This window comes from Peromyscus maniculatus, chromosome 9, assembly GCF_049852395.1.
Source record: "Peromyscus maniculatus bairdii isolate BWxNUB_F1_BW_parent chromosome 9, HU_Pman_BW_mat_3.1, whole genome shotgun sequence".
In the NCBI taxonomy this organism is placed as follows: domain Eukaryota; kingdom Metazoa; phylum Chordata; class Mammalia; order Rodentia; family Cricetidae; genus Peromyscus; species Peromyscus maniculatus.
This window is the reverse complement of record NC_134860.1, coordinates 64,522,169-64,544,689: the sequence shown is the minus strand read 5'-3', so window position 1 is coordinate 64,544,689 and position 22,521 is coordinate 64,522,169. Positions and strand designations below refer to the sequence as shown.

The following is a 22,521-nucleotide window of genomic DNA, read 5'->3' as shown; positions in this document are numbered from 1 at the left end:
TTGAGAACTGTGTAACACTATCTCAAATAAACAAATCCTGGCCTTGTTTCTTCACTAGTCAAGTGTCATGGGTATTTCTATTGCTCTGATATTGAACCAAAGACCATATTGTTGAAATCCACCCTCCAGAAACAAGAGGGAACAAGGTAAAAACAGCCACTATACACTCAAGGATGACCCAGGAAGGAGCTATCCTGTCCCCTGGAGTGCAGAAGCCCCACTAACAAGACTGTGTCCCAAAGACCCTCCAGGAGACACTGTACTGAGAAGCCGGGACGTTCTCCACTGCTACAGACAGGTGTGGGCAGGTAGGTGATACCCAGAAAGATCCAGTCTCATCTGGTCGCCATCATGAAAATAGCCCTGTATGTACCAGGTGGCATCTCTGAAGGGTACCAAGTTTCACCCAGCCAAAATCTTACGTGTAGGGGTCAGAAAACCTTGGTTATGAAGGCAGGGCCAGGCAATAGGCCCTCTGGACACAGCACTGGAGAAATTCACTCAGGTTTGGGTATGGAGCCACTCTGGGTGACCAAGAGGACATGGAAGGTAGGTTCCTCTAGGAACCACACTGGATGAGTTCAAAAGGGGGAGACTGAACAGGCGCCACCTTCAGCAGTAATGAAAGAGGACAAGGGGGTGGGGGAGCGCTGGAAAGCAAGCAGACTCCTGGACAAGGAAGGGCCTGTCAGCAGCACAACTGCCCCGATTCCTGAGCCCAAACACAAGCCTTGTGTGGTGTGTGCTCCAGGGCAATGCCCAGGATCTTGAGGCTATGCAAGAAAGGAAAAAGCAAATGTGCTGGGTATCACCGCAACTTTAAATGTCTGGATTCCAAGGAACATCATTAAGACAGTCCAAGGGGGCTGCAGAGATGGCTAGCAGTTAAGAGCACTCACTGCTCTTCCAAAAGAACAAAGTTCCCTTCCCAGCACCCACATCAGGCAGCTCACAACCACCTGGAACTAGTTCCAGGGGGTCTGATGCCCTCTTCTGGACTCTACAGGCACTGGCACTCATACACACATGCACATAAATACATTAAGAATGTGAAGATTACTTATGTATCTGTATGGGGGTATGTGCACACATGCATGCAAGTACCAGGTGTCAGATCTACTAAAGCTGGAATTACAAGTGGTTGTGAGTCCCTCAATATGGGCACTGGGAATTGAATTCAGGTCCTCTGAAAGAGCAACAAGCGCTCTGAATCACTGAGCCATCACTCCAGCCCCTTAAAAAATTAAAGACAGTAAAAAGACAACTCACTGAACAGGAGGAAAGTTTTTATAAGTAATTTATACGACAGAGGAACTTTTATTTAGAATGCACAACAAACTCATAAAACTTCCTAATCAAATGACAGACAACTCAATGGGCAAAGGCTTTGAAGTCTCGGAAGTAGAAACACAGCCAGCGTGAGAAAAGATGTTCCAGTTCCCGCCGTCAGGGACGGCCACGAGAGGCCACACGCGACCCACTTCCTCCTCACCAGGACAGCGAAGTTAGAGGACGGACAGTGCTGGCAAGAATGTGTTACAACCCAGCCCTCGCTCGCCTGCTGCCGGGGAGGGGGGGGAGAAATGGGCACGGCTCTATCAGAAACAGTTTGGCAAGTCCTCAAAGGGTTTAATATAATTATCATACGACCTGGAAAACAGACCCCGAGGTATACGACAGAGAATCAAAAAAAAAGACACGGCCACAAAACTTGCACACAGATTTCACAGCAGCCGTGCTCTTAAAAGCTAAAAAAGCTGCGACAAGCCAAGTGTTCACCAACTAACAAACTGAATAGTCCATTCACCGCACACCAGGAAATCTTACAATGAAAAGCAGGAAGGCAGGTACCAGTTACAATTGGAATTATGTTTACAAAAGCACTCAGAGAAAGCCTGTCGGCAGTGGATGAAGTTGTTCTGAAGGAAGTCTAGGTCACTGAAATGACCCTATTTAGAACGAGTTCAGGTGGAAGTAAAAAGCTCACTGTAACAGTAATTTCAGAGGAAACGTCTCACATATAAACTGGACGCCCCGCACCAAAGGCATACCTCTCACATCTCCTTGGATCCCAAAGTGCCCAAGCATCTGCCACGAGGTGGTTTGCCAACACTGGCTGCTCTCAGCCTGGCCTGTACTGGTGTTCTTCTGAGGCCCCGCTTGCCAGCTAAGCAACGAGTATGACCCATTTTAGGCAACTAGTGGGTGAGAGGCGTGGTTTAAAAACAGCAGGCTTATGTAACGAGGGGTGCAGGCTGAATTTGGGGTGCCAGGTCTTAGGTCAATAAGGTGTCCCTGATTATGACAGTGCACCTGGGAAGGTATTTCTTCGTACACCACCACTTGGGACTTGGTGGCTGGCAATGAGACTCTACAGGCATGACTGAGAAAGAGAATGTGGAGGTACACACAAAGGAAGTGGGGGTGAAGTCTGGCAGAGAGCAGAGCAAGAATAAGTGGACTGAAGACAATGAGGCCGGGGTGCAGAGGGCCAGGACTCTCCCGTCCCGGGGTTGTCAGCCTGCAAGCTGGGGCCTCCCAGTTCCTAACTCAAACAGCACTCCAAAGCCCCTTCTCAGAACTTCCGTCCATGATTCCCAAGACTATCACTAATTCAGATATGGAAGCTGAGGCCCAGAGAGAGTTGTTTTTTTTTTTTTTTTTTTTTTTTTTCTTCCCCAATGGTTTCAGGGGGAACTTTCAAAGCATGAATCGACCAGTCAGGGCCAATTCCATGCCAACTAGAAGCTCTGCCTCAGAGTGAGCAGGGCAGCTCGGCCTCCTGGCCCGCCCACATCAGCTGTCTTCTCCCTGCACGCTGTTGCTTCAGCCTCTAGGCCACTGGCTTGAAACTGGTCAATCCTTAGCCTGCCGAAAGCCTTAGAGCTGCCTTTCCTGTGACATCCACTAACTCCGAGATGTACTCTAGAGTACCCTACACCCTGTACAGTTGCCAGAGCAGGCCAGGACTTTCCTGTCCTAACCATCCCTGTCAGTGTTGGGCCTCGCACCAACCACCAAAAGTCATGCTGCCCAGTTGAGCTGGCTAATGCTGCGCTTGTCCTACTGAGATAGGAAAGCCTGGGTGAAGGCTTTACCCACCTGACCAATCCTAGGGGTTCCCTGTGTGGCCCGACAAGGCTCTCTTCCTGGGAAATATAAATGACACACTGACTCAACAAGAGGCATCTCTGGGGGTTGGGGATCTAGCTCAGTGGTAGAGCACTTGCCTAGAAAGCACAAGGCGCTGGGTTCGGTCCTCAGCTCGGGGTGTGTGTCGGGGAGGCATCTCTGATAGGCTGGCCTCGTCATCTCTAAAAATAGTCACACCTACATTTAAAATGCCCATTCCACAGGAAAACATTTTCGCCAGCAATTCTAGGACAAAGGAAATCAGAAAACCCACACCTCAAAGGTGCCATGACTCTAAATGGTGCCTGGGATCCCCAAGCGTCTCCTGATGGTTCTTAACTCTGGGGCAGATAGGGGACCAAAGATACAGACAGGCATAGGAGGAGTTCCCGAAACGACGAGACAGGATGCGGGACGCTGCACGAGTGTCAACAGTGGGCTACCAGAAGACGTTGGGACAAAACAGGCCCCCGGCCCAGTGTCCAGCAGACCCCGGCAGCTCAGATGTCCAGCTCTTCCTTGATGGAGACACGCAGGTGGCAGATGCGCAGAGGCTCCGGGGGGCCGTCGCCCCGAGAGGCCCCCAGGTAGAAGTAGGGCCTCACTTCCCCGAAGTGGGCGTGGAAGGTATACAGGTGGCAGTGGCGCTCCGAGTCGTAGAAGGACAGCTCACCCTCCTCACACTCCAGCTCCACCCGCAGCCGGCGCGGCATGGCCTGGACCAGAGGCGGGGTGGCCGTGTCTGAGGTCATGCAGTGGTCCCCATCCACACCCTGCGTGCGGCACAGGTACCAGAAGCCGGAACGTGTGTCGTGGTAGCAGCTGTGCGCATGGCCTTCGCCGCCCCCATCAGCCTGCGCCTGCGCCTGCGCGTGCGCCTGCACCCTCACCACGCCCACGCGCCAGCTCGGCAGACCGCCCACATCCACCTCCCAAGAGTGGGAGCCCTTCGAGAAGACCTGAGAGCCCAGCAGGCAGGGGGCCGAGGAAAAGCGCTCTGGGTTCTCCACCTGCACACGGTAGCCATGGTTGATGACACTCGTGAGGTCATCAGCCACTTTGAGCCAGCCGGCAGCCGTGTTGGGATCCAAGCTGAAGGGCACTAGAGACAGAGAGAGAAGGGGAAGAGTCAGCAAACTGGCTGAGGTTCCACCTGCCCCAGTGCATGCAGGGATATGCCCTGGGCCGCTGGGGTAGCATAAGTCAAACTTCACTCCCACCCTCACCCCCCAAAAAAATGATATGTCTAAGTCCCAAGCCCACCATTAATTATAATCCATTGGGAATGGATTATAGAGATGCAGGTACTAGAGAAAGAAATGTTACATGACCAACCAAGGCAGGAGTCATTTTGTCAGTCACAAGCCGAGGACACCCAAGCAATGCCAGCAAATACCAGAATCTAAGGGCCTTCCCACAGAACTGAGGGGCATGGTTTTGCCCATTTCCTGGCAATGAGCTTTCAGCCTTCAAAACTATGGGAACAGACTTTGGTCATTTAAGCCAATTTGTGGTCCTCTGTCATGGCAGCCAAGGGAGACTAACACAGGCAAGTGACTAGGAAGTAGGAAGGTTCACATGCTCCCAGGACACCTAAGAGGGTCAACTAATGCTCCCCAGGGCCACTACCATCTCTAGGAAGGAAACCAGGGCACGCTGGCAGGAGAGAGTCAGAGTGATCTTGGGGGAGGTGACCTAGAGTTGGGTTTTCTGTTATGAATGCTAAGAGTTATGAATATAGATAGAAAGGAGTGTTAGCCTCTCCGAAGTGCGGCAGAGCAGGGAGCACCAGAGGCCTCAGGCAGCCTGGAAGGGGCTGCAGGGAGAACCGCTGAGAAAGAAGCCTGGCCGGTCTCCGCAGCATGGGATGGTTTCCATTTGCCTGAAGCACCTTGCTGCATGTCCTTACCAGATTCAACAGACCCAAGCATCTTCTTCCAGACACGGTACTGCAGGGACTCGAGATACTTGCACGCATCCATGAGCAACCCAGGCTGGAGAGGAGCTGGCTCCACGGTGCAAAACAGCCTGGGAAAGGAAGGCTGGGCATGGGCTGGGGCTGGGGCCAGGCAGGCAGGCAGGCCTGGCGGAGTCTACTACAAATGGGTAACAGAACTGCTTTCCTTGCCTCATACCTAAGCTTGGTGGCCATCGGTCCCAAGGCAAACCTGGACTGAGCAAGGAGCCACTGGGCTGCCACTGGGCTGCCTTTAGGACCCAGCAGAACAACTGGGAGACACAATGGGAGGGTCTCCAACCAGCTGCCCTCCTCATGGTCATAAGCCGGGCGGTGGTGGCGCATGCCTTTAATCCCAGCACTCGGGAGGCAGAGGCAGAGGCAGGTGAATCTCTGAGTTCGAGGCCTGCCTGGGCTACAGAGTGAGTTCCAGGAAAGGCGCAAAGCTACACAGAGAAACCCTGTCTCAACCTCCCCCACCCCCCCAAAAAAAAAAAAACCAAAAAAAGAAACCACACTTGAGCAATCAGCTCATGAGAGGTCCAAGCTAGAAGGGCCTTAACGGTACCTGAATCCAAAAAAGCCACAGTGTTGACTGGCCTTGCCTGAGCACCTGCAGAGACTGGAAACTCATCATAGCCCAAAGCACTCACTCTCATCTTCAGACAGGACACAACTTTTCCCTATTCATCCTGGAGAGCCCAATGAGCACCCACCCACAACAATGTATGCCAAGGCTCTCAGAGGATGGAAGCCAGCCAAAAACCAAGTCTGCTGATAACTAAGAAACATGAGTCATGTGCCTGGTTCTGTAAATCCTTGTGCAGAGTATCGACCCTCTATGTCCCAAAACAACTCTGTCTCCATGCCAACCAGAACTGGCCTCTGGCACTCCCTCTGGATTCCACCCACCTGGAGAGCATGGCTGTCTGGCCTGTCAGCTGCTGGACAGGGCACAGCCCTGGCCTTCTGTCTGCTCACCCTCTCCCCTCCACCAGGCTTGACAACTTACCGGCGTTTTCTGCTCTTGTGTTTCTGGAAGAAAGAAAAAAAGCAGAGACACAGAATAAGAGAATGCAGGGAATTTCTGGACAGGAGTTGCCAGGTGCCCTACACTCATGGATGAGCAGACCTGACATCATTCAGATGTCACACACCCTATGTGGATCTCATCTCAGATTCAATGTCCCTCCTTGGAAGTCCCAGGTGCCAGGGTGAGGATGCAGCAGAGGGAGACCCTGTTCACTGCACATGAAGCCCAGGGCCAAACTTAGAACTGACCCTAAAATTCATATGGAGTTTCAGGAAATGCAGAATAGCAACCTTGAAAAACTAACTAGTTGGAGGACCCCATACTCCTCAATTTCAAACTGGCTACCAAAGCCACTGTGATGGCAGTGGTGGGACGAACGAGGACAGAAGTGACAGTCTAGATAGAAAGCCTCATCATGCTTACTACGCCTGAGCTTCTAGAGACCAAAGCCAGTTGATAGAACTGTCTTCTCAGCAAACGGTATGGGTACAACTAAACAACAACACAGACTCTGCCTTGTGTCAGATCAAAACAACAACAACAACAACAACTGAAATATGTCTAAGACCTAAATATAGAGCTCAGACTGAGAAAGGACTTATACTGAACATAAAAGGAACTCTCACAGCTAAACAGTGAGAAGACGACCCTACTGAAACCATAGCTGGGCACGGTGGCATACACCACTAGTCCAAGCACGCAGGAGGCAGAGGCAGGTGGATCTCTGCGTTAGAGGCCAGCCTGGTCTATAGAGTGAGTTCCTGCACAGCCAGGACCACACAGAAACCCTGGGGGAAAAAAAAAAGAAAAAAGGAAGGACGAAAACCGTATGAAGAAATTAAACAGACACCTTAAGGATGTGCTGCCAATGACTAAGGCCCATGAATGAAAAGATGGCCGTTGTTAGCTGTATCTGGAGACGGCCCACTGGAAGCACACTGAGACCTCACTTACGAAGGCGACGGAAAGGAAAAAGTGGCTAAGAGGTATAGAGACTTGAGTCTCATACTCAGCTGATGGGAACACAAAATAGGATGGCTACTTTGGAAAACTGCCTAGCAGTCCTTTAATGGGTTAAAGTAGAATTATCAAATAACCCAGAAGTAAAAACATGTCCACACAAAACCAGTACATACGTGTTTGGAGTTCTATTCCCCATAAAAGCCAAAAGCAGAAATAACTGCAATGAGTAGCGATGGATGAATGATGGGTAAAACACAACACACAGGGAAATTAACCAACCACCAAAGGAAAAAAGTCCTGACAGATGCAAGAAGCTTCAAAGCACACTTCTGTGACAGGTGTACATGTGCATGCAGGTGTGTATAAAAATTCCATTCATGTGCCATATACAGAACGGGAAATCTAGATAGAAAGATTACTGACTTCCGAGGGCTATGGGGCAGCTGAGAACATGCCCTGCTTGGGCATGATGAAATGTCATAAAAACCAGGTGTGGAAGCATACACCTCAGCTCCTGGCACTCTGGAGGCTGAGGGTCCCAGGATCATTTGATATAAGGAGTTTAAGGCCAACCGTGGCAACATAGCAAGATCCTATCTTTAAAAAACGGGGGGGGGGGGGGGGGGGAGCAACAAAAAGAAGCCAGGTATGGTGTCCCACAACTTTAATCCTAGCACCCAGCAGGTAGGGGCAGAGGGGAACGTAGGCCAGCTTGGTCTTTATAGCAAGCTCTTGGCCAGTCAGCTCTGTCCTGTGAGAATCTCCATCCATTCATCAATGGCCACAAATCAAAGTCACTTCTTATAGAGGCACAGAGGTCCTTGTGCTCATAGATTAGCACTAGAGGAACCTGGAATGTTAAACATACAGGGTTGTTCTTCACCAGAGGCTGGGAGTAGACGTGGCTAATAGCTGGGAGACCTTTGCACTATCTGTGTGATGGGAAACCACACACCAGATGCTCTCCCAGACCCTTATCATAAGCTTGTTTTTCTCAATCTATAGAATCCCTCTTTACAAGGAGGTGTCACATGTAATCAATCTATAGAACTCATCTTTATGAAAGATGTGCCGTGTACTTTACAAAGAATTCTGATGTAGTCACATTTGATCTTTATTTAGCTTACTTAATGCTTTATCATCAACACAGAATTGAGTTAATTATCACCAGGAAAGTTTTTGCCCATTTGTGCTGTACTTAAATATGTCTAAAATAAAACACTTGGGGTCAGACTCTCAAGGTCTGAACACCACCAGCTTACTGAACCATCTACCTTCTCGCCTCCCACAATTACTCTGTTGGTGTGGTGGTTGCCAAGACCACCTGGCTACTAGGACTGATTTATAAAGTAGCTTTCAAGTCATAGAAACTTCTCTGCAAGGAAGGATAAAATCAATAAAAAGAAGAAAGAACATGAAAATGTTTTCAAAGGAAGAACAGAACTCCTTTTCCGTGTGTGTGTGTGTGTGTGTGTGTGTGTGTGTGTGTGTGCGCGTGCGTGTGCGCGCGTGCACGCGCAGGTCCAGACACTCATGCACACATGCCTGGAGTCAGAGGTCAACCTCAGCTCACCCCCCAGGTGCCACCTGCCTTGTTTTTGACCTAAGTGTCTTTTACTGTCCTGGATCTCACCGAGCAGTCTAGTCTGGCTGGCCATGGAGCCCCAGGGACCCCCTGTCTCTATCTCCCCTGCACTGGACCCAGCAGAGTGAGCTACCATGCTCAGCTTATTTTATGTGGGTTCTAGGGATCAACTTGGCTCCTCAAGCTTATAAGGCAAGCGCTTTACTGACTGAGCCACCTCCTCAGCCTGGAATCACTCTTTCTCTAACAAGAGAGAGAAAGCAGAGGGAGATTCCCCCTAACCCCCGAACACAAAAACAAAGAAAGCAAAGGTAAAGGATAAAGGGTCAGACATGTGTCATGCACGAAACCTAAGCTATGATCCACCTCTGCAAAGGGAGGGAAGGAAGGGGGAAGGAGGAGAGAGAAACAGAATACTAAGACAAAAAATTGGGGCCAGCTAAAGGGCTCAGCAGGTTATGCTTGCTGTCAACACCTGTCTGCTCTCTGGCTCACACAGCACACGACTGCCTGCCATAAGCTGCTCTCTGACTTCCACACAGGCCCTCTGCCCATCGTGGTAGTTTGAAATGGCCCCACAGACTCATAGGGAGTGGCAATATTGGAGGTGTGGCCTGTTGGGCTTTGAGGTCTCAGAAGCTCAAGCCAGACCCAGTGGCTCACTTCTCTCTTCCTGCTGTCTGGGGACCCAGATGTAGAATTCTCAGCCCCTTCTCCAGCACCATGTCTGCCTGCATGCTGCCATGCTTCCTGCCATGACAATGAACTAAGCCTAGGAACTGTAAGCCAGACCCAATGAAAGACTTTCCTTTATAAGAGTTGCCATGGTCATGGTGTCTCTTCACAGCCAAAGAAACTCTAAGACACCTATCTACAATAGGTAAAAATAGAATACATTTTTTAGAATTTAAATTATTGCATAATTTTAAAAGACTATTTCACTTAGGGGTGGAGAGAGAGAAACTACCAACCAACCAAAGAGAAGCAAGAGTTCGTGAAGAATAGCGGTGGGTTAGGAGGCTATTCAGAGCTGCAAGCGTTGCTCCGGCACAAGCCATGCCAATGAGGTCCTGGCAGCATCACAGGAAGCCTGCTGAATGGGGCTGGTGCTCTGAGCTGCTGGCCCGAGCCTGTGCCCCCTCAGGTCAGACACTGAGCCTCTTACCATGAGGAAGGTCATGTCGTCTTCCTTCATCTCCATCTGCAGACGCTCGATCTCCCGAGCCAGTGCCTCGGTCTGCTCGGCCAGATGCTTCATCTTCTCCTCAGCCTGCAGGTGCTTCTTCCTGCTCTCTTCCTTCATGGCATCCAAGGTGGCCTGCTCCTCCACTCGCAGGAAATCACGCAGCTTGTCAAACTCATCCCGGATTCGGCCTTCCAGCCACGTGGTCTGCACCTGCACCAGAGCGGGAAGAAGGACGCAAGGTGTCAGGGTTTGGGCTGCCCCTCAGGGGGTGACTACCTTCAGCAAAGCAACTCAAAGCTCTAGGTGTGATATGAGGAACCCCTTTAAAGACACTCACACTCTAAGTCATAACCACGGAAGCACTGAGGACAAACCACAGATCCTCAGAGGAAAAGCAAAGAAATACTTGTGTGTGGAATAAAGAAACCACTACTTAACATATGACACTCCAAAGGCTCACAGAAAGAATGATTGAGAGTGTAAAACATAACTTTTTGTTTTTGAGGCTTACTAGATAGACCAGGCTATCCTTGAATTTATAGGCATCCACTGCCTCTGCCTCCTCAGTGTTGGTATCAAACATCTCATCTGAGGAACTGCCTAGATCAAATAGGTCTGTGGACACATGTGTGGTGGACTCTGGGTTGTTAATAATGTAGGGGAGCCAGCCCACTGAGAGGTACGCTCCTAAGTAGGTGGTCCTGAACTGGAAGAAAGCTAGTTATGAGCTGGTCTGTCAGCCAGCAAGTCAACAGCATCCTCCATGGTTCCTGCTGTACTTCTTGGCCATGATGTGACTTCTTTGGCTAGAGGGAATGCTCTACAGGATGGCCAGCAGGCTCACCTCGGGTCCTTGCTCTAATGTCCCTCAATGATAGACTGGGGCCTGCAGACCGAAACACACCCTTACCTCCCAAAGTTCTTTGTGGTCATGGTGTTTGTCACAGCAACAAGAAACTCGCTTATGTCTTGAAGGTATAATACTTTCACTGTTTATCAGAGCCACAATACATCCCTTAACTCCCACTCAATGGCCGAAGTAGAACATGTAGCAAGACCACTAACTAGATGGAATTCATACGTGTAACTCTAAGGTGATTATCAGGAAAATAAAGCACATGCTCTAGTTACAGTAGGCTGTCCTCTACTGCAGGGATTCAAAGTTCAATACACATTATGATTCTGGGACAATAATGACACAATGACTTGCTAAAAAATTAAAAATAACAACAAAAATCCAATTTACTGAAGATATGGCACACTAGGAAAATTATGTGCAACATATATGATCAACATAATCTACCCTCATTTACCAGGAACATTAAACAACTGGAAAAGAGCTTTTAATCCCAGCACTCAGGAAGCAGGGACAGGTAGGTGGCCTCTTTGAGTTCAAGGCCAGCCTGGTCTGCATAGAGAATTCCAGGCCAGCCAGGGCTACATAGCATGACTCTGCCTCAAAAAGACCAATACCCAGACACCTGGGAAAATGTCTTCTAGCAGGTGCAGCAAGTTCCCCCTTTGGACTGGACTTTCAGTTCAGTACACACTCAGTCCTGACATTTTGTGATGGTTATTCTTGGTTGTCAACTTGACTACAGCTGGAATGAACCAGAATCCAGAAATGGAGGGCACATTGTTTCTCTAGAGAACCCTAATACACGTGTGATGGTAAGATGATTTCCTGAAGACACAGGAGCCTCAAGTCAGCTTGTTGGTTTGTGAGACATCTTGAGAGGGTTCTCTCCACTGGTGCTTCTACACTGAATGCTGAATGCCTAACCAGGAACTACATGGAGACTGACTTCTCTTTTACTTGGTAGGGCTAAGGGACTTGCCTGGACACACTGGGTTGGGTTTGTTCTGCTGCTCAGTCTGTTACTTTGCAACCTGCTTCGGATGGTTTATCTAGCTCTAGCCTCTCACCCGATGTGCTACTTCTTATAACCGCTGCTCAGCTGGACTCACTTGACCCTCCAGTACTGTGTGCTCAAGGTCAAGGCCTCATTGTGCCCTGATGTGGCATTCGCACCATCCGAAAGCTTATGCCTAGAACTTCAAGATACTGGGAATAATGAACGTACTTGCATTCCTTACGTTCTGATGGGAGCAGGTAAAAAGTAAAATAGAAAGGTAAACTGCCGGTTATTAAGTACCCAGGGAGACACGCGGTGGGGTAACAAGGTGTGGCTACCTTGGAAACTGGTCAAGAAGAAGCACCTCCCAGAAGAGATATACGAGCTGGGACTTCAGTGTGTGGGGCCTGAGGAAACTAGGACCAGTTAAGGAACAGAGATGGCCACAAGTATGAGAGTAGTGAGTTCTCCAAGGCCAAGGAGCAGGAGACAGGTTGATGGGTAGAATAGGGCAAGAAAGTCTTGAGGTCACCAGAATCAGGGCCACCAGGGGCAGTTTAAGAACGGCACGGGTGACACGGTTTACCAAACCTCCAGTGCCTGGACACTGATTCAGGACAGTTGAGGCTGGCGGGAAGGCCAGGTGAGTCACAGCTGTGGGGTGGGGAGTTTGACAGGCGCAGTGCATTCTGGAAGGAGGACTGGAAGGTATCGTACCACCTCTAATGAGCCCTAGGTCACCACTGGTTTGACCATGAGCTGGTGACAGGTGACACTCACGGTGCAGATGACGAAGGTGGCTTCTTGATGCACTCCTGTGACTGTTGGCCCGACCGTGACCTTCATCAGTGTCCAAGGAGCCCCACTGGTATCCAAGGACATGGCATGAGGGCTCAGTGGAGGCCAATTCTGAGTCAGCCAAAGGCAGGGACTCATCTTCCCTCACCCCTCAATCCTCCCAGACCCCCCACCTGCCCTGGCACTCACTCACCTCATTGTGCTTGGCGATGGCCTCATAGGTCCGCCTCAGGGACCAGAAAGCCTTGGCTTTCTCTCGCAGCACATGCTCCATGTTCTTACACTTGGCCTACACGTGAGGAAGAGAGACAAGTCAGAACTGGAGACCAGGCAGGGGGACTAACACAGCTGTTCACAGCTGGAGTTCCACCGTGGAGTCCAACCACAAGTCAGTGTGCTCCAAATGCTGTGGGCACAGCTGGAAGCTCGGGACAGCCTCAACCTTGAACTGCAGGTTCCCACCTCGGTCTTCTAACCCAGGACTGACGAAGATACCTGGTGCGGGTCGGGGGCAGGTTCAGGGGTTCCAGAGGTGGACCTCTGCCCCACTCGTCACAGGACAGCAAAGAACAGCCAGCTCCAGCTTATGGCTGATCCAGAACCCCAGAGCTGTGGGTATACTGTCAAGATGGCCTGGCCCCTGGAATTCCCTAAACCGGACATGTCTACAGCCACTCTGAACAGGGTTGACAATATAAATGGTTCTGGTCATTTCCCAAGAGGCAAAATATTCAATTGAGATCCCACCTAAACTTGTCTCCATACCCCACCTTCTCCTTTAATGGTGCTAGGGGCACAGGAAATACCCTCGTTACAAACACATACACTTTTTTATTTGTTCCATTTTCTGAGACAAGGTCTTACTCTAGAACACAGGTTGGCTCACTACGTAGCCAAGCTGTTCTCAAACTCATGGTGATCCTTCTGCCAAGTGGTGGGATCACAGGCACAAGCAATCCCACCAAACTAGTTCTCTGTACTTCACATTGTTTTTTAGTGTTTTGCTCTTGTGGGTACAGATGTATTACATAGCATGTGTGTGCCCATGTGCTCTTGAAGTATGGAGGGGTATGCTAGGTAGGTGTCCTTCTCAATCACTCCCTACCATAATCTGTCATTTATACACATATATTCCCAAACACAACCTGCTCAGTCTGTAATGTTACTTGTATATGTGCTTTTCATGGCTGAACATTTGGTACTGGATAACCAATTAGTGTGCTCTTCCCTGGGGAAGACTCTCTCTCCCCCTCTCAGCTTTGGTTGCCTATAGTTCTTTGTGTAGGGTTGAGGCTTTGTGGGCTTTCCCTCATCCATTCTGGAATGTCCATTGGCATGAACAAATGTCCTTGTTCAGCTCATGTTTAGGCAATCATGTTGGTGAGACTGCATGTGTGTTGTTTCTGACATTACCAGAAGACAAAGACTCACAGCAAACTCCCTGATCATCTGGTTCTTCTTCAGTGTCCCGAGCCTTGGTCCACCATAATTTCAAGATAAAGTCTCTCAGTGAATCTAGAGCTATGTGGTTACCCAGCAAATACTAAGGATTTCCCTATTTCTGCCCCCAAACAGAGGTAAGTTCAAGTAATCATGTGATCACACTTTTTATGTGGGTTCTGGGAATTTGAACTTGAGCCAAGCACTCAGCAAGTACTAACCCATCTCTCTAACATCCTGTTTTATTTTAAAAAATAAAAAAATAAAACTTTATTCTAAAACACACACACATATACACACACACCACACACGTTTAAGGAAAGCACTTAAAACACTTGCCTAGTACCAATGTTTTCTTTTTAAAGATTTTTATTGTATGTGTGTGTTTGTCTGTATGTATTTCTGTGGACCACATGTGTACCTGGTGGCCAGAGGTCAGAGAAATGTCAGATCCCTTGGAACTGGAGTTACAGACTGCTGTGAGCCACCATGTGGGTACTGGGAACCAGAACTCAGGTCCTCTCCAAAGGCAGCCAGTGTTCTTAACCACTGAGACATCTCTTCATCCATTCAAAGCTTTTAAACTTTTAATTGTTGTTGCTAAGCTGCAATTCTGAAGAACCACCTTTAAGTTTTAAGTTGGGTTCCTCCTGCCTTTGTATCCAAGGCCTATTAATTTCTCTCCATTTTTACCTTTACCTCTCTATATTCTATGAAAGTGTTACAGACTTCTTCAAAAAAATCTCATCAGTAACAATTCTAATACTCGTAGCTATGGTTACTGCCATTTCCTGAGCACTTAACAAACCCGAGTCTGCACAAGCTGGCCAACTGTGAAGTTTGCTCTTTCTCATCACTTGAGCTCCTATCAGGTAGGTCTATCATTAGTCCATTTTAGAGAAGGGACTCTGAAGTGCATAGGAGGACCCTGTTCTCTGCAAGTGTACAAACCTGAATTCAGATCCACAGCATCTACATATTAGCAGCCCCACTGCTGGGTCCCTGGAGCTCATTGGCCAGCTGACCTAGCTCTGCAGAACCAGGATGTCAAACTATAGCAGTGAGTCGGAAAGCCCCCAGGACCCTCTCTGTGAAATTCGGCAGCTAGATTAAGCTGCTGAATGGTGGTAGTTCTCACACAGGACAAGTTCGATGCCCAAACATCCCATTCCACCTGGGCCTGACTCATGGGTGAGGAAAATCAGAAAAGGTCTGGCCAAGGCAGTTCAGAGGCTTGGGATTTGGAGCGGGGTCACAACAGGTCTGCTGCTGAAAATGGAAGCCAGGGAGTGCTGACCAGTTGTCAGGAAACCCAGGTCCTGACCTAAGAGCCTCACTGAGTTCATGCCCATCTCTAAAGAGTGGCTGCATTTCTCCTTCAGGAAGTGGTAAGTGTCCCCGAGTTCCCATCTGCTTGACTAGTAAAATGTCTCCTACAGTCCTCCTCTGTGGACCTGGTTCTGTATTCTCAGGAGATGGATCTGCAAGTTACCTCTGAGTGTCTCAGCGTTTCCACTGAAAGATGACCCCAAACTAAGATAAACCTACACTGATTCACCTTACCCAGTACTGACACATGCCTTGTTTCCCACCAGCTCGGCTGACCGGGCACCAGCATATACCAGAGTCCCCATCTGACCAGAAATGTGAAGACAAACATGTTGGCCCACCCACATGTAGGCGGTCAAGGCCCAAGAAGTTTCATGACGAGGAGTTTCTGAGCTCCTCATCAGCGACACTGGATGGCTGGCTAACCAGGCTGTCACTCCAAAGAAAGTAATAGACTACATCTACCAGATCTTTGCCAAGGACAAAGATTTCATTTCAATAACTAAATCTCCCAGCTACATGTACATTTATTTTAGTTTTACTGAACAGCCTGTCAACTTCTTTTGGTTACTGTATGGCACAGGAAAGAGAACTTTGCCATATGCATGTAAGCAACAGCACATCTAAGCCATACTGCTAGAATATATTTTCCTTTCAGAAGAAATGTGGGGTTGAGGAGATGAAGTTTTGCGCAAGTAGGAGAACCTGAATTCTGATCCCCAGCACCCACACGTCTGTAATCCCAGCGTGAGATCCTGGAAGTTCAAGGGCAACAAACCCATTGAATCACTGAGCTCCAGATCCAGTGAGAGATCACTGCTCTCAGAATGTAATGGTAGAGAGATCACGGAAGGGTTGTCACCCCCCTCTGCCCACCCCCTTACCCACCAAACCTGAGGCCACTGTACTTGAGGCCTTTCTAAGGTCCCCTGGGCACTCAGGTTGGTCAGCTATCTTGTCAACCCCCCATCATGTCCCACTGTGTTAGGACAAAGTCCCAGCTCATTCACATCCCCCTCAGTGTCTTAGGAATGAATCTGCCCAGCAACAGTAATAATAATAAAAAAAAAAAAAAAAAAAAAAAAAAAAAAAAAAAAAAAAACACCACACACAGCCTTTATGACTTCTACAGGCTGTGGCCCACCAGCCTAACAGAACAGCCAAAGGGCAGGAGTCTTCGTTCTGCTCTATTTCAGAAGTGTTGGTTCCGTCCAAAACGGGAGTGGAGGGTGGAGGGTGGCGGAGCAGAGGTGGCCAAGAAACAAAGAAAGGGGTTACAAGACACAGTCCCCAAAGGCACATCCCACAAACTGCCTTCCTCCAACTAGGCCCCACCTCCACTTACCACCTACCCATGAGGCCATCAAATGATGAACCTGTGAAAGGACTCACTCACTGACAGGGAGGGTCAGGGTCTCATTCTTGGAACACCTTCAGACACTCAAGGAGCGGTACTCGACTGTCACAGTCAAGAGGAACCATCACACAGCTTCGGGGTTCTGTGGACATTACATTGTGAACACTTAAGAGGACCTAGCACAGAGCAAGTCAGTCCTCAGAGATCATCGTTGCTGGATTATCACCCAGTAGCCAAAGGGATCTTTCTTCTAAGCCCCCAATCTGGAGATTCCTGAGGGGTACCCAGCAGGGCCGCACTTAGTCTAGCAGTCTCCCCACTCTTACCTTGTGGTGGATCATCCTACGCTGCTTGCTCCCTCAACCCACACCCATGTCCAACCACACAGAACCATGCTCGTCTACCAACTGCCTCGCCTACTCCTCCGAAATGTCAACTTCCGGAAGTGGTGTTCTAGTTTGCTTTCTGTTGCTATGACAACCAAAAGTAACAGGGAAGAAAGAGTTTGTTCCAGCTTAACAGGTCACGCTCCATCACCAAGAGATATCAGGGCAGGAAATCAAGCAAGAACTAACGCAGAAACTGTGGAAGTCGTGGAGGTACGCTGCCTTCTGACCCACTCCAAGGCTCATGTTGTTCAGTTCACTTTCTCATGCCACCCAGGACCACAGTGTGTGTGTGTGGGGAGGGGGAGGGCTCTCCCACACCAATCCCCAATCTAGACAATCTCTCAGATTGGCTGATCCCTTCTGGGCAATCCCTCCATTGAAATTCCCTCAGATAACCCTAGGTTGTGTCAAGATGAAATTAACTAGGACAGAGAGGCTGTCTTATGAACCCAAGCAGCCCTAACACCTAGAACAGAGTGCGTTTATTTCACAAATGCCATCTCTGTTAGCGCACAGCATGTGCTCTCCTGGGATCTTTCAGAGCAGCCCATTCCCTGCTCTTAGACTCATGCTGAGCACCCACTGGCCCCACACCACCATTCTAAAATGAAGGATAAAAACTTGGGCCTCAGCCGGGCAGTGGTGGCGCATGTCTTTAATCCCAGCACTTGGGAGGTAGAGCCAGGTGGATCTCTGTGAGTTTGAGGCCAGCCTGGTCTACAGAGCAAGATCCAGGACAGGCTCCAAAGCTACACAGAGAAACCCTGTCTCAGAAAAACAACAAAAAAACAAAACCCAGAAACAAAAACAAAAAAACAAAACTTGGGCCTCCTGGCTTCCCCTGGTGTCCAATGCTTTCTCTCTTCTAGAACCTTCTATATGCTGTACCATCTACTTGCAAACACCTCCCTTAGCCTTCTTCACCTGGTTAATGCTTCTACATCCTTCAGATATTTGCAATAAACTCCCGGAGACTGCGAATTATTAACTTGGATCTCATCTTCTCCATGTTCCTGAGACCACCTGGTACAAGAACAAAAGGCTGTCTCCAGGCCCATGTTCCCTGTCCCCTGGCTCAGGGGTCTTCAGTTGAGGCTTGACTCCACTCATTCTGGGGACACCACCCATGCTAAGCTGTACCTTTGCCAGCACCGGGGAAACCAAATCAGGACCCGAGCCTATGGACTGCCCACTTCAGCTACGCCAAATAGAGAACTAGTACTTCTGCTGGTGGAAGTGGGGGAAAAAAAAAAAAAGGAACCACTGCTGAGCAAATATAATGGCTGGAGCTGCATGCATGTAGATGGCATCCATCTGCCCCCCCTCCGCTCTGTACGGAACTGCAATCAAGTGTGCTGATCCTAATAAAGACATCTTAGAAAGTGTGTGTGGAAAGGGTGTCTGAAGCTCAGGCACTGTGGGCTCTTGCCTCCTCTTTACTATGGTAGGCTTCCTGGCAGCTAACATGGACCCTTCCATGTGTAGATCTGACTCATGTATTAGTAGCTGATGAAACAAATTTTGGCTGTTTCACAGTCTGTCGGTAGCTTTGAAAAATAAAAACAAGCCGCTGCTAGAGTAAAATGGACATTTCAGAAACCCTTTTAAAAAGTCAGTTGATACATCAGGATTAAGTGCTTTGGGAAAGCAATGGAACATGTCTTTCTAAGCGATTAAGTCAAATGTTTTCGAAAACGTCTGACCCTGTTTACTTAAAAATATATTTTTTTCCCCTGTTTTAGAACAAAGACTTCTCACTGGGCCTAGAGTCACAGGCCTGTAAACTCAGGCACTCGCAAGGCTGAGGCAAGCAGAGAGCAGGTTCGAGGCCAGCCTGGCTAATTTAAGAGCTTGGCTCAACACCAAAACCAGGCTGGGGGTTTGCAGCTGCGTGGCAAAGTACTTGCTTGGAATGTATTAAGCCCGAGTTTGATCTCCTGCAGTACCGACACCCATCCTTCCCCATGCTAGTTTTGCTGTGTCAGTTGCTCTTGGTTTAATTATAGCCACTGGAACTCCACAGATACTTGGATGCTAAGAGTAATCGGAGTAAGGCAGCAGGCCAGCGCCACAGCTATGGCTCTGAAAGCCGTGGGACGCCGCTGGGCTGGGGAAATCTCAAGGCCCCCAAACCCGAGCTAGGGCCTGGCCTTCTCCACTACTAAACTGAACATGCCAAGCCCGAATGTCTGAGGGCGGTACCACTCAGTCATTGTTCAGAGGGGTCCCGACGGCGGGCAAGAAGATGGCTAGGCCCGGAGGCGGGGGCGGGGGGAGTGGGAGTGGGACAGTCCTGGGGTCCCCAAGGTGGTCTGGGGCGATGCTTACCCGGAAGTCCTGAGCAGTGTCCTTGATGGGCTGCACGCGGTGCTCCTGGTGCCGGGCGTCGGCCTGGCAGGCGCAGCACAGCAGTTCCTTGTCCTCCAGGCAGAAGAGCGTAATCGGGGCGCGATGCGCGCGGCAGGGGCGCGGGGACCGGCGGCCGGTCCAGCGCGCGCCCTCCGCCTCCTCCCGCAGCAGGGTCTCCACCAGGTTGTTGAGCGTGTGGTTGGTGCGCAGCTCCCCAGGATTCGCTCGTTCCTTGCACACCGGGCACAAGGGCGTCGACTGCACCTCCCAGCAGCTGGTCACGCACCGGCGGCAGAAGTTGTGGCCGCAGCGCAGAGTCACCGCGTCGCGGAACGGGTCGTAGCACACAGCGCACAGCAGCTCCTCTTTAAAGGAGAGCGAAGGCCCCGGGGACACAGAAGGGCCCGGCTCCATCGCAGGGGCAGCCCCGGTCGAAGTCACCACCGCCGCCTTCATGCTTAGATGGCGGGCGTTGTCCTTGCTCGACAAAGTCTGGAGAGCGACCGCGGCTGCAACCTATCGGGCGGGCTTCGAGGGGGCTGGCCCACCCACTTCCGGTCTGTGCGGGGTCTCCCGGAAGAGGTGTGGTCCGCGGTCTCTGCGGGCTCCCGGGCTATCCACGTAGGCACCGAGCGGAAGGATCTTGGTGCCAACCGCACTGAGGGGCTTCCGTTGTGAAATGAGAAGGGAAGCGGAGGGTTGCCATCATTAAGTAATTCCCAAAGTCTCAGACTCCCACCATAGATGGACGTGGACGTTCGTGTTTTACCTCGTTAGGTCCCCGAACCCGGGTCCCAAACAGTGGCTGGGTCTTGCAACCCTGGGAATGCTTTCTCCAACCCTCACATGGCTCGATCCCTGACTTTATAGGGTCGGGCTTACTGCAATCTCGGGGTGGCGGTAAGACCTGACAAGTTGCGATTCCGGGCTTGTGGTTGGATAAACGAGTCCCGTACGTAAAATGGTGGTCTCCGTAAAAAGGGAGCGTGAGAGGAATAAATATGGAAGCATGCTTATGGCATCAGGCAAACCTCCAAGCCAGGATAAGAAAGTCGTGATGAATATGCTTGTAATCTCAGCGCTTGGGAGACTGAAGCAGGAGGATCAGGAGCTCGCGGCCAGTCTGGGTTGCCCAGGGACATTTTTTTCTTCTTCTATTCTGGAGTCTTGCCAAGAATGACAGCTGAAAACTACCCATTCCGCCTCAGTGTGATTATTTTGTATTGCGCTTCAGTGTGAATATTTTGTAGCCTTCCGCCATGGACTATCTCTCCCGGGATGGGCTGCCATTCCTCTGTTGAAAGATAACTCCTGTGTGTAGGAAGTGCCCCTGCATGTTTTGAGGACAGAGACCGACTGCCTTTTTCTGACAGTCTTTTCAAGGGCGTTTCTAAACATCCTTCAATAGCGGTGAGAGGTAGAAACAATGTCATGCCAGATGAAGGTCTAGCCAACTACTTACTCCCTGTTACCAAAGATTCCAGTTCGCTGAACTTAAGGTTTCTCTCCTGTAGCGTGTGTCACACAGGAAACAGGCCCAGTGAGGAAGACCGATGGCGTTAATTATCTCTACTAGTGATTATGGTCCTTGCTGGGACCCTGGAGTCAGTCACATGCAAGTAGCGTTGAAATATCAGATCCTTTACAGCACTTACTCATATCTTTCCACACTCTGCAATAGTCCTTATCTCCTGGGATTGACACCATTAATTCATACTGTCTTCAGAGGGTGTCTGGTGTGAACCCACAATGTTCTGTAGCCAGTCAGTCACCCAGGGCCAGTTTCAGTTTGTTCCTGTCCTGTTCTGTTTCAGGATTGGGATGGAACTCAGGAGGATTTAGGTGAGTGCATTTCACCATTAAGCCCTTGATTTGCTAAAACAAGATCTCACTTTTCTATGTGACTTGTAATCCTTCCACCTTAACCTCTGAGTGCTAAGATTATATATGACTTTCGTTTCCCAGGAGCTTCCTAAATGCTAAGACTCCTGAGCCCATCTCAACTCCCCTCACCCATCCCACCCCGTGTGTGTGTGTGTGTGTGTGTGTGTGTGTGTGTGTGTGTGTGTGTGTATGTGTGTGTGTGAGAGAGAGAGAGAGACAGACAGACAGACAGACAGACATTGGACCTACACTTTTTTGTATGTTTCGTATATTCCCAGAATGGGGTGGTTCTCAAGCACACCCAAGTTTGAGAGCCACTGATCTATAGCTACTCACCAAGCTTTCAGAGGCTCAAGATTAACTTTAGAAGCAATACCTAAAAACACCAGAAATGTAGCTGATAGCCCTGTGGGACAAGCGGCTCCCTGGAAAATCTTGTCTCTTTCAGTGATTTTGTTATATTATTTATTTTGGGGCAAGGGGCCACAGTGTTTGTGTAGCGTTCAGAGGACAACGTGTGGGAGCTGGTTATCTCCTTCCACTATGTGGCTCCAAGACTCACACTCAGGTTGTTAGTCATAGTGGCAAGTAAGTGCCTTTACCTGCTGAGCCAGCTCACCAGAGCTCAGTGTGTCTCCCTCCCTCCCTGCCTCCCTCCCTCCCTCCCTCCCTCCCTTCATGTCCCTAAAGATAGAGATTTTTATTTTAAATATTTAAATATTTCCTATTTATTTTCTTATGGCCTATGCTGGATTTATAGGTAAATGTAATAGAAAGGTTTTCTTAATCTTAGTAACGTTGGACAATTACAAGACTTTTTTATTATTTTATTTCATATAGTATTGGTGTTTTGCCTCCTGTATATCTGTGCATCCACCGCCTGTGTGTCTCGTGCCTAGAAGAGGCCATCAGATCCCCTGGAACTAGAGCTACACATGGTTGTGAGCTGTCACGTAGGTGCTGGGAATCAAGCTCAGGTCATCTGGAAGAGCAGCCAGTGTTCTTAACCCAGTAAGCAATCTCCTCAGCCCCCCAAACATTACCTGGGAACCAAAGGTAGTGGCCTCTCATTACCCACAGGAGAGACTCAAACCCACAATCCCTGGCTTAGGAAGCTAGTGCCTTAACCATTAGGCCACTGGGGTGGAACCTCATTGACTTCCATCATGTTCTCTTATCCATGAGTGCCAGTTGTGCGGACCATTTGTACTACTCTCCCTGAGTTCCATTTGTCCTCGTCTAATTTTCTTTGGTTTGTTGTAT

The 22,521-nt window shown here is 49.5% G+C and overlaps 1 protein-coding gene and 1 long non-coding RNA gene across 2 annotated transcripts; one reads left to right on the top strand and one right to left on the bottom strand.

Moving 5' to 3' along the window:
- Positions 1-1,284: 1,284 nt before the first annotated feature.
- Trim35 (tripartite motif containing 35) lies at positions 1,285-20,575 on the bottom strand. The gene is made up of 6 exons (XM_006988765.4): positions 19,354-20,575; positions 12,704-12,799; positions 9,836-10,066; positions 6,102-6,124; positions 5,042-5,160; positions 1,285-4,234 (listed from the first exon to the last, which is right to left on the bottom strand). The coding sequence occupies exons 1-6, from the start codon at positions 19,828-19,830 to the stop codon at positions 3,633-3,635; spliced, it is 1,548 nt and encodes a 515-aa protein (XP_006988827.1). The 5' UTR covers positions 19,831-20,575; the 3' UTR covers positions 1,285-3,632.
- On the top strand, positions 17,040-18,410 carry LOC121832329 (uncharacterized). Its single transcript, XR_006075973.2, has 2 exons — positions 17,040-17,235; positions 17,895-18,410. It is a non-coding gene; the product is annotated as an uncharacterized LOC121832329 (long non-coding RNA).
- Positions 20,576-22,521: the final 1,946 nt, after the last annotated feature.